This window comes from Sinocyclocheilus grahami, unplaced genomic scaffold (assembly GCF_001515645.1).
Source record: "Sinocyclocheilus grahami isolate Dianchi unplaced genomic scaffold, SAMN03320097.WGS_v1.1 scaffold770.1, whole genome shotgun sequence".
Lineage (NCBI taxonomy): Eukaryota > Metazoa > Chordata > Actinopteri > Cypriniformes > Cyprinidae > Sinocyclocheilus > Sinocyclocheilus grahami.
In genome coordinates this window covers 313,113-330,096 of record NW_015505949.1, presented here as the reverse complement: position 1 = coordinate 330,096, position 16,984 = coordinate 313,113, and the positions used below count along the sequence as shown (strand labels likewise).

Sequence of the window (16,984 nt, the reverse complement as noted above, 5' to 3'; positions counted from 1 at the left end):
GTATCTCACAGAAGTGAGTACACATTTTTGTAAATATTTTATTATATCTTTTCACGTGACAACACTGAAGAAATGACACTTTGCTACAATGTAAAGTATTGAGTGTACAGCTTGTATAACAGTGTAAATTTGCTGTCCCCTCAAAATAACTCAACACACAGCCATTAATGTCTAAACCGCTGGCCACAAAAGTGAGTACACCCCTACACTTCTTCAAGGTGCGCTGTGATACAGCCGTGACTGCATGCGGCCTTTCTTGAGGAGTGGCTTTTTTCTTGCATCCCTCCCATACAAGCCAGAATTTGTGATATTGTTGTCACATGCACACAATAACCACTCTTTGTCATCAATTCCTGCAACTGCTTCAAAGTTGCAGTAGCCTCTTGGTCGCCTCTCTGACCAGTTTCCTCCGGGCTCTTTCATCCAGTTTGGAGCAACATCCTGATCCAGGGAGGGTCTGTGTGTTGTACCAAATACCTTCCACTTCTTAATAATAGACTTCACTATGCTTCTAGGCATTGATAAAGCATTTGACATTTTTATGTATCCATCTCCTGACTTGTGCCTGTCCACATCTTTATCCCGGAGATCTTTTGACAGTGTCTTGCCACTCATAGTTGATTGTTTGCTTCAGTTGCACTACCAAGGACTGAAATGCTCCAGGAAAGCTCTTTTCATGCTTTCTGTTTTATTTTTTTCTGACATTTTGGTGTTCTAGCTTTCACTTGGATGTTATAAGTTGCACTGAGTAAATGCAGCTGGATAAAACAAAAACTGTGTCCGTCTTCATTTCAAGCAGAGCAACAAAATATGATTATTTTAAAGGGGAGTGATTCTTTTCTATACCCACTGTACATGACTTAAAACTCATAATTTGATAAAGTAACAAAAATGTAAGTACAAACTGTTTCCAAAACAAAAATTGGGTTGCAAACAACTGGAACAATTCATACTAGGAAAAGGGAATTTATTTGTACAGTCTTGTGTGAATAGGCTTTGATTAAAAAGCTAAAATATAACAATTACATATACACATATTTGCAAAGATTCTACATTCTGTGAATTTGTGGTAGGCAGTAGATAAAGAAACACATTTCATACTGGCAAAAAATAAAGAATAGTGGAAATTGTCACAGTGCAATTATAGTGTTTTTAGCTTTCTGAACCAATAAAACATCCATATATTTTAATTTTAATTGCTTTTAAAAATGGTTTGTTTGTTTTAATTATTAAAAGAAAATCATTTGAACTGTAAAATGTTTGGTTTAATTGTAAACAGTTAAGCCTTGTTAGTTCACATAACTCTGTATTGTCAGGCTCAGCAGATGGCCAGACCACAGGGAGCTGTGATACGCAATTAACTCTCATGACCTGCAGTGATGTTATTCATTTCCTTCCAGTTGCACTCTGAAAGAGTATCTGTTTATTAGATTCTTCCTGAAAAAGGACACTGATGCAAATAATCATCCAATTTTACACGTTTTCTTTTCTCATTAAATGGCTCAATCATCATCGTCAGACACTATGGCTCATTAAAACAAAAAAAAATCAGCTCCTTCGGATGAGAATCGCTCCGCAACATTACAAACTCTAAAACAAAAAGCCCACACACCATCAGAAAAAATGAAAAAATAAATAAAAATAAAAATAGGAAACTTCAATACAAAACATTCTACTGGAGGTTTGTATCTTGTCTATTGTAAGTCTGTCAAGACTAGATGATGCACTGCATACTGATCATTATGCAGTGGTTTTTCTTCACGTGAATGACAGTGTGAAATTTACATGAATGGTGTCATTGGGATTGTAGCATGTATGAGGTAGGTATGAGTGAGTAGGGAGGACCAATGATTGTCAAGAGTTGTCAAGTTGCTGCCAAAGCAGTACTTCAATCACAAATTTTCAGTGAAATGTTTGACAAGATTTATAGAGGATTTTAAATGCAACTCCAATTCACTTGACAACTTGAAGGTATAGCTACAAATTATACTTTTTTTCAACATCCTGTTTCACATAATAAAATATTACTGTAACCAAGCATAAAAGAGCTTTGATGAGGTTTCTAAATTATAATGTGCACTTACTGTCAAAATAGGAATTACAGAGCAATCTAAAGCCTCATCAAAAGCCAAAAATCAACATTGAGACAGCTTTAACATTTTTATTTTAAATTCAGTTTCATCAGCAACAGCAGGGTGCAGAGAGCAAAGTCCTGTATTATGTATTCCCTTTTTGATTTGCATCTCCAGCACATAATGTAAGCTCTTTAAATGACAGTTCTCTTCACTGTGCTTTGGCCCATCCATCAGGTAATATAATTTCCATTAGTTGGGCAGAGGAGTGTGTGTTCTTGAGTGGTCCACAGAGGTCCAATTAATTGTGTCACCCAGTGTCCCTTCTCATCCTGACCATTCAGATGTGTGCTGATGGGAACCATACTGTGTCCAATCTAGAATTGAGAACATGCTAACATTTGGTGCAGTTTTGACTAATAAATCTAATCCTCTTAAGTGTTCCAACACAATTTCCGACTTCTTAAGAGTATATGAGCTACAATGAAAACAGTGCAGGCTAATCAGCATGAATGGTGTACTTACTGTCCTTAATCAAAAAAGCACAGTGTCGGATTCGGTGTCTGGGAGTAACGTGAAGCTCTTCCGAATCTCCTGGGCAAGAAGTGATTCCTGCTCGCAGTGAGGAGGAAGAATACTAGGAAGTTCAAAAAGTGGAACGGATTCCTTCCAACCAGCCGGAGGGTAAAGACCTTGGGTCAAAAAGACAATGGAGATGAATGAAACCAGAAAGAGAAAAATGCCTTGAATACATTACAGTTCAGACTCTTTGAACTAGTCTTCATAATTTCACTCTCACAGTCACAAACACAACAGGAGGGCTAGGCAACCTAAACTGAATTACTGAGAAATTTCTTGAATTTTCAATGAAAGCTGTCAAAATGGACCAAAGGATAACTCTAAACAAGACAGATCGACTGACCACAGTTAACTTTTTGGCATTTAGGCACTGGTAAAATTGAAACAGATGACATGATAACAATAAACCAGCATACAACAGTGAAGGAACAGCTTTCCTGGTATCCCTGAAGATACATTTTCACAACAGTAAGTCATTTTCGCTGAGTTACAATAAACAGAGCAAGCATTTCTCTTACCTTTTTGTTTCAGGCTTAAATCTGGCCTGCCATAATCTTTTGTAGTGCTGATCTTCTTCAATTGACTCTGAAGACCTGCCTTGCTCATTGACACTTTGGGGTCCACAGGATGCATTGGGACATAAGCAGAGTCCCACTCATAACTCTCATCCACAGAGCCTCTTCTAGATGTAAAGTCAGAAGATAAAGGAATGTGAGGTATCGTTACGTCTAATGTGGATAACCTTAAATCAGGGATATCCAACCCTGCTCCTGGAAAGCTGCCGTCCTGCAGACTTCAGTTCCAACCCTGCTCCAACACACCTTGCAACTGCCAAACATGGTATTATCATGGTACCACATCCACAAATTGTGGTATTAAATGTAAATGTCAAAAAACACATGGCATTACCATGGTCTTGTGTTCAAAAAACATGGTATTATCAATGCAGATACTGATAGTACCCATAGTACTTTTTGTAAGATAATTAATCATAAGAATCAATTTAAGTCATTAAAAACAGCTTAAAGGGGACATGAACAGCATTTTTGTATTATTTTATAATGTTCTCTGAGGTTCACTTATGATGTTAGCGTGATTTTACATTAAAAAAAATTTAAAAACTATTTAGAAGTAATATGATTTTCTATCCTGTTTTTGAGCCTCTCTGCAGAACGGTCTGTTTTTATAGGCGGGGCGCATTCAAGACTCGCAAGTGAACGCCCACTGCTATGATTGGCTAACAGTTTCGCTTATTAAAATAACAGATGGACGCTGCTGTGACGTACTCTGAAAATAACATAGGTCATTTGGGTTAAAAACTTATAATTACTCAGTATATATCAAACGGTCTGGAACAGACAATGCAATAGTGGTAAAAGCACGTTTACTCACACTTATGCATTGCAACATTACTGTTGGATCCACTCTAGTCAGACTCAGTGCCGCATCATTGTTTACTTTCAGTCTCTCTGAAAAGCCTGCATCATACTGTCTTGTTTAAAAATGAATGTTTCACTGACGCCATCTGGAGCTCTTTGCTAATTTTACACCTTGTTTACGCCAGACGCGAACGGCGCAACTCGATTACAGACAACAGAACCTATTATAATCGTGATTCTGTCTACACTGGATGCGGCATGGATTGACACAACAAATCCCCGACAGTAAACTGATGTCCCGCTCTATTTCTGACATACAAGCATTCGCTCCGCTTCTGACCTGAAAGAGAAATGGATTCGCGACATGACACAACAGCGCTCGTGTCCGATCTAGATAAGCTATAGGACCACAAGGAAGGCAATTCAGAGACTATTTTTCACAACTTACAATACACAGTGTCTTGTAATCTTGTAATGTCATCTGTATGGTTCTGTTGATGTCGTTATTATGTGCTTGTGTCTCTCTAGTATTTCCTCTCCCACTACTAAGCGTGTATCAGTGGGCGGGGCTAAAGAGGCAGTGCTGTAGAAGTAGGCGTTGATCTTCTCCTGTGGAGGCAGTGCTTAGACACACTATTACGTCATAAAGTGGCACATTCCAAAACGAGTCGTTTTCTGAGCTTGGTTTCAATAAAAGCTGCTTTTAAAGAATAAGAAAGTTTTTAGTTTTGAAACTTACAGGATGTTTTTATAGTACATTGACCTGTTACTGTCTATGCCAAAAGATCAAGGTACATTTGATTTCTCAGTTCATGACCCCTTTAAGATAAATATATGGAGTAAGACAAAGAAAAGCCAGTTGTACCTTTCATGCCGTTCAGGCTCCTGTAGAACTGCCTCGTCTCTGTCACTGTCCTCTGTTGTCTCTGGAGAGCTGGTGAGAGGGGGGCTGAGAGAGAACTGCCTGCTGTTAGGGGCATCCATACTGCCTCTGCCACTGCTTTGGCTTGCATAACTTCGGTAACTTCCCTCTGTCTCTGAACTCTTCCTGTATCTGTTAATTTCCACATCCACCTCCTGCCCATCTTCGTCTTCCTCCTCTCTCTCCCCCTCTTGGCTTTGGCTCCGTCTTCCATATGGCAAGGCTGGCAGAGAGGGGCAATAAGGCCGAGGCAAGCTAGAACCCCCTGTTGATAAGGCAGTATGAGTTCTATGTCCCAACACCAGGTTTTTGCGGGATTTTGAGCCATCATAGGTTTTAGAGGCCTGATGATGGTATTGTGTTTGACTTTCTAAAGGCACAGATGAATCTGTTTGCAAACTGGGACTACGTTTAGGCTTATCTGCCACAGAGTTGGGTCTACACGCAAAGGGGGACATTGTAGAATCTCGACCAAGTGTCAGCGAGTCTATCCAGGCGTCAGGGGTCAAAAAATGGTCCTTGTATAATTTTGAATCTAAACTTTGGGTGCTCTTGTACTGATTCCAATTGTTTGACCCCAGACTCTTTGTCTTCCGAGGCATTGTTCCAGAGACATTAATTTGAGATACAGTTTTGCTTGACCAATTGTTCAACTTCTCCTGCTTTCTTAAAGTCGTATTTCCTGACTCTACTGATCTGTCATTTTCAAGATCTGATAATTTGGGTCTGTCATAATCTAGAGTCTCATAACTGTGATCGGTGCCCAGCATAGACGTTGAATATGGAGACTGGCTCTCAAGATCAGGTCCATCTACACTCATCTCTGAATAAACACTAGTTGGATTTGTATGTCTAGTGCTTCTTTCTATGGTACGCCTCTGCTGATCATCTGAGGATGAATACATACATGGGCCAAAATAATGTTGACTTCTGCTTGAGGTCCTCTGGCCTCTATGCCCTACATCAGTTTGGGTCTTCTCCAATTTGTAGATTAAAGGTTCATCCATTACACAACCAAGACTTGACTCAACAGGAGTTCTGCTTCGTCTTCGGTCCCATGTTTGTGATTTTTGGTGTTCCCCTCTGTCTAGACTACGAGACCTTTGGTAGTTGGATCTCTGGATAGAATAGTAGCCTTGTTGATTCTGCCTACACTTGGTATCCTTTCCATGAGAGGTATGTAGGGGCACCAAGCTTGCTGAAGAAATCCTGTGTCTTTCTTCCCACGGAATGCAAGAGGCAGCTCTTCCCTTCAACATGCTGGCATCTTCATATAAAAGGCTTTGTCTGATGGCTTGGTAGTTACCCTGAGGTGTTGAGGTTTCTCGAATTTTCCAGTTTTGTCCATACTTATCATCTGTCTGTTCATGACTATATGGAGTTTGATCAACAGTGTACTTGCACAGTTCCCTTTCAAGCTCCTCTCTCTCATGAGCTAAAGTTAAACAGCGACTTAGGTTTCCTTGTTCCCTCTCGTGCTCCATCTGAAAAACCAGGGTACTGGCTGTAGAGTGTTTGGTACCTTGTTTCAGGGATTGTCGACCCAGAGTACTTTCTGAATGGGGATAGAGAAAAGAGCCACTGCTAACTGACAAGAGACTTGTCTGGTCTGGCCCATCCAAGAACTCTTGCTCCTGAATGGGCATGTAATGGCCGTTCAACGAGAGGTGCTTAGCCATAGCTCGTGTTCTGCTGGAAGAAGGGATATCTGATCCGAAAGGTGGAAGATCCACTGAAAGGACAAAGGGTGGCTTTTTTCTTTCATCCCTGTAGGATCTCAAAGACTGGGATTTCTGGATTCTGAAATTCCTGTTCCCATCTGATGACTGATGGGAGTTTTGACTTAGGTTTCTTTTGATCTGAGAACTGACAATAGTGGTGTCTTCACAAGGATCAACAATAAAGCGTCCATCAGGGTGGATGAACTCCACAGAAGACACAGGGGCAAGTGATGCCCATTGGAGATGGCTCTCAGGGAGGGAATGGTGGGATGGAGGGTTAGCTTGAGGCAGGAGATGTTGCTGCTGAGCATGAATATCACTGTGACTAGACTTTTCAAGGGAGGAGTGATTGGAAGAAGAGGAAGTGTAGGAGAGTGGACGAGCTGGTAGGAGCCTTTGGTTTAGGGTGTTGTCAGGGCTGCTAAGGTCAAGGATAAGAATTTAGTACATTCCAAAATAGTTGCAATGAATGGCAAAATTTTGGACAATGAACAAAGGTTTCATGAGGTGAGGGTGGTGAACTTACTTTTCAGAAGGGTTCTTATTTATTGCAGGAGGGAGATCTGAATGGAGGGAACCGATTTTACAATGGAATGAGTGACAGGATAAATGATCATGCATGAAGAATAACAATATGAGATAAAGGAGTGAGAAGATTTTCTAAGGTGGATACATTGATACTGTTAAAACAGTTCAAAGTGTCGTTTCTTTACCCTTGATATTTTGCCTGTGCCTTCGGTTCCTTTTGTGAAAAATGAAACAGACAATTGCCAGGGTCAGGATAAGAGTAAGACAAAGGAGTCCTACTCCACCCATAACACCAGCCATTAGCTGGTCAGGAAAGTCTAGGAGGCGGGAACTGGCTGGGTGCATATTAATTCCTGCAGAGCCAAACGAAAGGTTTAATGGTTAGGTAAGTTAAAAGACGTATATATTTTCTTATATAGCTTAGAGTAATAAATTCTAACAATTTCTGAAGGAAATATTTCAGGCAGGTGATTAGAACAGGGAATGTGTGAAGCACTAACCGATGGTGGAGACATTGATTGATGGACTGGGCGTGCTCAGCTGATCTCCATGCCGAGAGAGAAGTCTCAGTTCATACTTACAGTCCTTCAGAGAGTGATACATCGTGAGAAAAATAACAATAAAAATGAAAGAAAAGGAAGAAAGGGTTGCATTTATCAAAAATGACAAGCTGACTGATTCATGAAAATTTCAGATCATGTCTTCAAGAACATTTACCTTACATAACCCTGGAAGAAAGATTTGACTTTCAACTGGACTAATGTTCTCTTTCAGATTAATCCATTCCCCTCCTTCAAGGCGTGACTGTACGACAAAACTGTCAATGGGTGGAGAACGGGCCTTTGGAAATGACCACCACAGCAGAATTCCCTCTGAACTCTTATTGATTGAGAGATTTGTAGGTGGTACTAGCTTGGCCACAACAGGAAGTGCGTCTGTAAAATAAAATATTAAATAAGAGAGACTGAAATTATCCACAGTGTGCAGCATAAACACAGATGGTTTAACATTAATTTGGGTCTGCATGAGGTAGCCAACACACAGCTAAGTGCTTTTAAAGACCCAATGAAATCAAAATTGGAGTTTGGTGGTTTTAGACCATGCTAGTATAATCCTAGAAAATGACTATGCTAGTATAATCCTAGAAAATGACAAAATTAATTCAAATTAATGAAAATTATAAGATATTCAAATTTAAATGTACAGGAATTCTCTTCTTTCTATGTACAATATTTTGTTCAATAAAATGCCATCCCCTTAATATCATATGCCAACTAATAGCAACAGAATGTAAAGAATAATGGTTCATGGTCATGAAAACTAGACTCGTAAAGCAACTTCAGAGGGTCTTGAAAGTTTCTTGTTTACCCAGAGTTGTGATGGTGGTAATCTCACTGAAGGGCCCAGTGCCAATTTTATTTTGGGCTACGACACTGAACTGGTACTCAGTGGCAGGAAGAAGATTGGTGACCAACAGACTGTTCTCAGTGAAGAGGTCTGAGAAAGACAACCACTCTTGCTTTTCCTCTTTCCTTTCTCCTGACAGCTGCTTATACCTGGAAAAAGAATGTTTGCAAAAGTTATGAAAAAATAAATAAAATAGATGTATGAAGACAGGCATAAACCATCCAGTGAAAAGCTAACTACTAACCTTTTTCAGTAGAGTGAAATGAGCTAAAAAATTTTAAAGTGACATTTTTGCCAATAGATAGTAATGTAGCACGACAAAATGCTACATCATTTTTGTGAGATTTGTGCAACTTTTTGAGATTTGTATTGTGCACGCAGCTTTGAGATTCTACATTGTATTTGCATTTAGAGTAAATTTATCACAAATACTGCTCTGGATAGAATAGTAAATAGAATAGAATTAGTGAATAATAGATAGAATTACAAAAAAACATAATCTGACATACTACCATTTCAAAATAGATTCTCAAGATTTACAGAGATAAACTCTAACAAGACAAGACACCAACCAGACAGTGAATTTCTGGGCATATCCTCCATCAAAGCCAGCCACCCAGGAGATATTTGCCTGGTTAATTCCTGGGATCACAGATACAGATGACACTGCATGTGGACTTGTACCTGTGAATCAGAAGGAAACAGTATATGTGTGACATACGAAGTGTGATACATGAGGTGTGACAGCAAGTTGCAAGTTCAATCTAGATGAGGACTACTCAACTTTGAAAAGCTCAGGGGCCACAATACAAGATTAACTTTAGCCCGTTTAGGGGTTTTATTTAGCTGAAATCCAAGCCCAAGATGATGTCTGTGCTTACTGTTACAGCAAACATCACATTGCCCAAGTGCGGTAGTATTGATCTAGATGCTTAAGGTCTTACCGAGTACAAGGACTGTTGTTCTGACGGATCCAGTGGCCACTCGGTTGGTGCAACTGCACTCCCATTCCCCCTGGTGGTCTTTACTGAGAGGATGCAGAATGAGGGAGCCATTCGCTGCTAGAGTGAACAGTGAGCGAGAGGCTATGCCAACCTAAAAGGAGCAGTGCCAAAATGTAGCATATAATGAGATTAAACACCAGTTTTAATTAAAAACTTGAATTCCAGCATTATAATACTTGGAGAAAATGAAAACTCTCTTTTTTCTAATGTTAATCAGCATGGTTTTATATAAACAGTTGTAATGTATTGCTGCTAAACATTACTCCTGTCTACATTACTGGAATGTTCTGGGTTAAATATGTGCTTAGATAAATCAACAACATCTGTGGTTTCTTGATTATCGTGGAAAATAATTTAAACTTGTGCCCTAGTTTGTAAAAATAAACATAAAATGTGTACAGTAATGCCCTTTCAGTACTCTTTGGAGTATTTAAACCTAAACAATTCTTTATAAACTTAACATGGTATTTCTACTAATTAGAAAGTCAGACTATTACAAATGTACTTATTACTATACAAGTTATATTATATATATATATATATATATATATATATATATATATATATATATATATATATATATATATATATATATGTATATAAAATAAATGGAAAAGAGGAAACTTTGTTTAATGCAAATACTGTTATTTTATATGTGCTTAAAAAAATATGGTAGAATATAATCACCCTGACAAGTGAACAAAGAAGTGCAAGAGCACAGTGTAAAGGCATTCACCTTTTTCCAGCTGACTTTTGGAGCCGGATTACCGTCCATCTGACATGGAATAACAAGCATCCTACCAAAATCCTGTCTGTACTCTTTACGAGGTGATACTTTAAATGATGGAGGATCCTAAAAGACGAAAACACAACATTTAAGGGTCTTAAATTATGGCTTGAAAATTGACACTGACCATATCTTACAGTATTTCCATACCATTCCACCACTTTTTTTCACAACAATAATCTATGACAGATATTTGTTGTAAAACAAAATTGTATTTGTAGACATTTTATACGTCTACAACATTTTATTTTTTTTTATATTTATTTTTATAAATAATTATTTTGTCATAGAAAACTAAAAATAATAATAATTTGAAAAAATAATAATTTAAAATGGCAACGCTCTGTAAAGCCCCACCTGTAGTATAACAGTAGTGGGCTCAGACTGGCCCATTGTCCCAAATCTATTGTAGGCAGTACACATGTATACACCTGCAGCGTCATCATTAGCTGTTGCTATGATGATAGAGCCTTCTGAAGTCAGTGTCCATCCAGGATACTGTTGAAAGAATTTCACAGTTATTCTGAGTGATTTTTGAAATAATGCTCTTTGAGAGATGTGAGGTTACGTCACCAAGAGAGGGTAAAGCACAGCATGATGTCACCAAATCAAAATCAATATGTCAAGCATTAGTAGCTAGGAGAAAAAGCACTTAGCACTAGCACACATATAAAATGTACATTTAAAAGGTTTATTGTATGACACTGAAAAAAGCAATGGTTACTCACAATGCCTAAATCAAGTGGTTTGTCATCTTTAATCCAGTCAACATGTAATAACGGTGGTTCAGCTCTGACGGGGCACGCAATGACGCCCCTCATGCCAGTGGGGAGGAAGGTCAACGAGGCCATCTTCATCACCTGTGCTGGGTCTGTTAAATATATATTATTTTAAATATTAGTTCATACATTATTTGTATGTTTGGGGTAAAATATTTAATGTCTACGAAAGAAGCCTCTGTTGCTCACCGAGATTGCATTTATTTGATTAAAAATACAGCAAAAACTGTAGCATTGTGAAACATTTTTACAATTTAAAATAACCACTTTCTATTTATAATATATTTTAACATTGAATTTACTTCTCTGGCGCAACGCTGAATTTTCAGCATTATTACTCCATTAATACGCTGATTTGCTGCCAAATATTTTTTAAAACCTTTTTTCAGGATTCTTTCTTTATGCACAGTTCAAAATAACAGCATTTATTTTAAAAAGTCTTTTGTAAAAGTAAATGACTTTACTGTCACTTTTGATCAAATTATTGTGTCCTTGCTCTATAAAGGTATTCATTTCTTAATTTGAAATGAATAAAATAAGTAATTAACATAAGTGCTTAGGATAAAATTATATATTTTTGGAAGTTCCATTCAACGGTTAAAAATTCAATTTGGTTAAAAATCTTAGGGATGTGGAATTTTTATATCATACACTGATATAAACATATGTAATTAAATGAAATGTGTATGCTAGTTTTAATTTTCATTTTGCACAGAATGTTGCACATATGGTATGTAAAATGAGGCCTAAAAAATACAAATTCTAATTCGACAATATCATCCGGATGTGATGTGATTTTGCATCTCGTGTATACATAAATTTGAACATAAATGTAGTTGAAACTAGTAGTTCCTAGTTACACTTGGGTTATACTAGTGTAGGCAATCTTATACTAGTGCAGGCAAACCCAAATTCATTCATTCATTATTCTGTGAAACACTTACGCTGCACAGTGAGGGTGGCCGAAGCAGAGGGGGAGTCAGGAAGCCCATTAGTGGGCATGCAGGTGTAATTCCCAGAATCCTCTGGAGTCAAACGCGATATGAGAAGTGTACCGTCCACTATGACCTTAACACGAGACTTCAGAGACCTGAAACAAACACATGAATAATGCATAAGCTATGCGTTACCTGTAAATAATAAGGGGGAAGTTCACAGTTTTAGAAGAGAACTCACTCAATGTGGTAAATGTCTTCTCCCTGTCTTTGCCACACATAGGTCATGTTGGGTGGGTCAGCCTCAGCCTGGCACTTCAACTTGGCATCCTGGGACATGTTGAGAACAGTGTCCGTTGGAGGAATTACGATCACTGGAGGGCCTGTTGTTAGAAAAAATACACAATGTTCCATAATGCAGCAATATGTAGAAAAAAATGTTTCACTTGCTTCTCCTTGTAAAAAAGAAGTTGAAAACGTCCATAAAAGTTTTATGGAAATAATATCCCTTTTTCATTTTCATTTTCAGACACTTAACTGTATGCTATTTACAATTAAATAGAAATGTATTCAATTTTTAATTTATATTTAAAGGAATTAGCTGAACTTTAGGAGTGCTTTTTGATGCACATATGTAGGACTTGCATCTTTATGTGAATTCATAATTACTTCTAGATTAAAGTGAACTGTCGAATGTACTGACATGCAATGGTACACTCAAATATACTTTAATGTTAATAATTTCTATTGTAACTTGTAAATTATGTATTTAAATACATTTTTAATTATACATGAAGTAATTTACATGTGCTTTATCATGTTTGTCAATACATCAAAATAAGTTTTCTTTTATAATGATTTAAATGTACTTTAAAGTACAATTTTAATTTGACATTATTACAAAGTACACCTTTTAAAAGTGTACTTAAGTGTGTTCAGAAACATAGTCATACAAGTATACTCTCTGTAAGTACACTTGAACATTTGTGACCTTTTATTAATATTTTATTAACTGCAAGTACATTTTTTAAATATACTTTTAAGATTTGAAGTACATGACAAATGCAAATTCAATACAAATAAGCATTTAGCAAACTTGTATTGTTTTTGGTTTTTTTACCCGTTCATTTCCTGGGAACTGAACCCATTATTTTGTCCAATACTGGCATCATACTGTATTGTTTGAGCTACATTCACTTGAAAAGAAAGTGCGCTTAAATGTAATGTAATGAAACAGCACCACTAGGTGGCGCCATTCAATCAGAAAAGCTTATAGTTGTCATGCAGAATTTAATGACCTGAGCTAGGGGTTTAGAAACTATTACAACTAGGGTGAAAATTGTCCCCCGTCCCCTCTTATTGGGCCATAATCATATTTTAAGACCAAAACAGAAACATCTGCCAATCAGTTACATGCAAGTCGATCAAATACATGTGCAATCCGCATCAATAATCCTAATATGGCTTGCACTCACTTACCTGATTTCCACCAAATTAGTTCTGATTAATGGGCAAACATTATGCCATCTAATTAATATTCATGAGCAAGACTGATAAGGTTTATAATGGTCCACCCAACACTTCTCAAAACACTGCAATGCCCCTAACATGAGCAATACAGATAATCATCCTAAATGAGGAGAAAATATCAGTGCTGACTTACCAATGACTTTGAGCATTGTGACGTGAGTTACATTTCCTTCAGTGTTGGAGGCGTGACACTGATACTGGCCTGATGTTTCTCTGCTTACAGCATGGAAAGATACACTTCCATTCATGATCTATAGGACAAAAATGAGAGATACGAAGTGTGTGAAAGTCTGGAAAAGAGAGTGGAGGATATTCTAGATCTGATCCTCCATTGCATTTGTGAACCTGATGAAGTCAATGAAATCAAAAAGAAGGTACTTATTCCATTACCTTATGTCCATTACCTTAAAGATCAAAGTGAGTACAGCTCCAAAAGCTGATAAAACAAATGTCTTTCTTTTCCAGTAAAATGGATTAAAAATGCTTATGACTGATATTGTTTGGAGTCGTGTTTTTATAGGCTGTGATGTGAACTAAATGTGACCCTGGAGCACAAAACCAGTCATAAGTAGCACGGGTATATTTGTAGAAATTGCCAAAAATACATTGTATGGGTCAAAATTATCCATTGTCCTTTTATGCCAAAATCATTAGGATATTAATTAAAGATCATGTTCCATGAAGATATTTTATAAATTTTCTACCGTAAATATATCAAAACTTAATTTTAAAAAAATGTACTATGCATTACTAAGAACTTCATTTGGACAAATTTAAAGGGGATTCTCTCAATATTTAGATTTATTTTTTTTGAACCCTCAGATTCCAGATCTCAGTCAGCCTGTCCTATCCCAACAAACCATACATCAATGGAAAGCTTATTTATTCAGCTTTCAGATTTTGTATAAATCTCAATTTCGGAAAAAAAATTGACCCTCATGACTGGTTTTGTGGTCCAGGGTCACAAATGTTATTGTCTATTTAAAAAAGGACAAGCACTTTGATATGTCTCACCCAACTTTCCGTAGTTGCATTTTAGGACTAGGTGTTACAATTACTATTGCACCTGCCTGAGATAAGTGGGGAACAGTGTAGAGCATTTTGAGTGGTGGTACCAGGGGTGGAGGGGAGAAGGTATAGAGGGAAAAAGGCCTCAGCTTTATTGGGGTAATTCCTTGGGTTTTTAGATGATATTAGCCCACAAAACCTCCAGAGGACTCATCGGCAACAACTGGTATCCCAGGTGTGCCCCCCTCTGCTTTCACCTCTGTTGTTATGGGACCCAGACGGCTTCCCTCCTCTTAATCAAGAACGATTGACTCGCTTGTTCAGCGGCACTGGAAAGGGCCTTGACAGTTTGCTGTTGGGATTGGCCTCGGATTACTAGTTCCTTAAACAGTTTGATGGCAGATCTCCCTATGAAGCCCCTGCAGCCAGCCTCAACTGGACAAACCTTTGTTTCCAGCCACTTTGCTTTGCGTCAACTGCCAGCTCAGAATACTTAAGGCTCTTGCATTCATAGGCTTCCACCACTGCATTCTCCCAAGGCACAGTGAGCTCTATGATGTACACAGTACGTAGTGAAGAGAACCAGAACACAAGGTCTGGTCTGAAGTTGGTAGATGCAATTTCAGCCTGGAAGCAGAGCCTTTGATTTAGATCGACAGAAAGCTTCCAATCGCTCCTCTAAGCTGGTCAGTGTTTGGGGTCTTCACCTTGACCCCCCACTTGCCCCTTCTCCCACAAACTCCTTTATCTGTGCACGATGGCATAACGGAGGAGGTAGGGAGTTGATGGATATCCGCCTGTTCTCCAGTGACGCCGCAGGACACTTCAGCACCTGGTTGTGCCTCCAGGTATACCAGCCTTGCATCAGGCTTACCTTACAGTCAACCAAGAGGTGTTTCAGGTTCGCAGAGGATGAACAAAGGGGGCTCGTAAGATCTTCTCTTCTCTGGTTAAGGTTCACTGGTGAAGGCAGGACATCATAAGTGGCTCGCAGAAGGAAGCTGATTTGGAAAGCTTCCATGCCCCACAGCTCCTTCCAAGAGAGATCTTGCCTCTCAACTCCTTCCCATTTCATCTACTGCCCTTACTTTACCTGGGAGATCGCTTTTGCACATCTCGTTGCTTGCTCTTGTTGGCGCAACTCCTCAACCAATAATTTTGAGATGCTGAGATGGGGTTCCCTTTTGCCAGAATGGTCCACTCTCTCCAAGGGAGACCTAGACACTTCTTAACAAAAGAGCTGATTTCCAGCTTTATCACTTTTGCGGCCATAAAAGCCGTGGTAAGAGACCGAACTGAAAGCACCAGAGCTTTAATCTGCTAGGAAGCAAAAACTTGTAAATTCTCTCAAGGCCACTACAGGTGTTCTGCTTTACCTGGTCCACTTGAGGGTCGCATCATACCAGCATCCCAGACTTTTAACTGGTTTCTCCATCACCATTGGTATGGGTTCTACCCCAATGAAAAAGCGGTGGTTTGACAGTCTTCGCTTGATTACTGATATCCTCCTAGATTTACTTGGCTTTATCTTCAATATATATCAATATATCTATATATATATATATATCAATAGACTCATGGCTGTATTCGATCAAAAGGGTGCTTCTACTAAATACTGAGCAAAGGGTCTGAATATTTAGGACCATGTGATATTTCAGTTTTTCTTTTTTAATAAATCTGCAAAAATGTCAACAATTCTGTGTTTTTCTGTCAATATGGGGTGCTGTGTGTACATTAATGAGGAAAAAAAAATAACTGAAATGATTTTAGCAAATGGCTGCAATATCACAAAGAGTGAAAAATTTAAGGGGGTCTGAATACTTTCCGTACCCACTGTATATATATATATATACTGTATATATATTGATATATTGAAATATATCAACAACAACAACAATGGGAAGACAATAGCATTTTTTATCCATTTCATGGGTTTTAAAGTACTAATATCCCACCTTTACTTTGTTTTGAGGTTTTATTGGCCGTCCATCTTTAGACCAGGTTATTGTAGGCCGTGGATTTCCCTGAGCTGCACACTTCAGGGTTACCGATCTCCCTACAAACACTTCAACTCCAGCAGGGGGGGTCTCCATAAACACTGGAGGTGCTAGACATAGAAATAAGCATAGAAAACTGTCATAATCTTTCAAAGAATTATAAATATTCATTAACAATCAAATGTGATGCTATGAAGAGCAGTTCATAAATCAGTTCTTCTTTGTGTTAAAGAGTTACTAACAAAAAGCAGCAACACAACCAAATTTAGTTTTCAACCACAGGCCTACTTCTCTGATTCATTTTTAAATTACATACTCTAATAGTTAAAACATTTT

At 38.1% G+C, this 16,984-nt stretch overlaps 1 protein-coding gene across 1 annotated transcript; it reads right to left on the bottom strand.

Moving 5' to 3' along the window:
* Nucleotides 1-1,341: 1,341 nt before the first annotated feature.
* igsf9a (immunoglobulin superfamily, member 9a) lies at nt 1,342-16,746 on the bottom strand. Its single transcript, XM_016245846.1, has 18 exons — nt 16,607-16,746; nt 13,777-13,894; nt 12,355-12,496; nt 12,123-12,268; nt 11,128-11,270; nt 10,757-10,897; nt 10,349-10,465; nt 9,553-9,703; nt 9,181-9,292; nt 8,570-8,757; nt 7,919-8,136; nt 7,702-7,786; nt 7,387-7,554; nt 7,200-7,236; nt 4,896-7,094; nt 3,170-3,333; nt 2,598-2,764; nt 1,342-2,449 (listed from the first exon to the last, which is right to left on the bottom strand). Exons 1-17 carry the CDS (start codon nt 16,742-16,744, stop codon nt 2,607-2,609), a joined length of 4,425 nt encoding a protein of 1,474 aa, XP_016101332.1. The 5' UTR covers nt 16,745-16,746; the 3' UTR covers nt 1,342-2,449; nt 2,598-2,606.
* Between the last annotated feature and the right edge of the window lie 238 nt (nt 16,747-16,984).

What these genes read in the sequence shown, in the direction of transcription:
- igsf9a (XM_016245846.1), bottom strand. Translation starts at nt 16,744, where the DNA reads ATGGAGACCCCCCCTGCTGGAGTTGAAGTGTTTGTAGGGAGATCGGTA. An exon ending in GAAGACATTTACCACATTGA is followed by an intron (nt 12,269 to 12,354) that starts GTGAGTTCTCTT and finishes TGTTTGTTTCAG; the next exon opens with GTCTCTGAAGTCTCGTGTTA. An exon ending in TACCACCATCACAACTCTGG is followed by an intron (nt 8,137 to 8,569) that starts GTAAACAAGAAA and finishes TTTATTTTACAG; the next exon opens with ACGCACTTCCTGTTGTGGCC.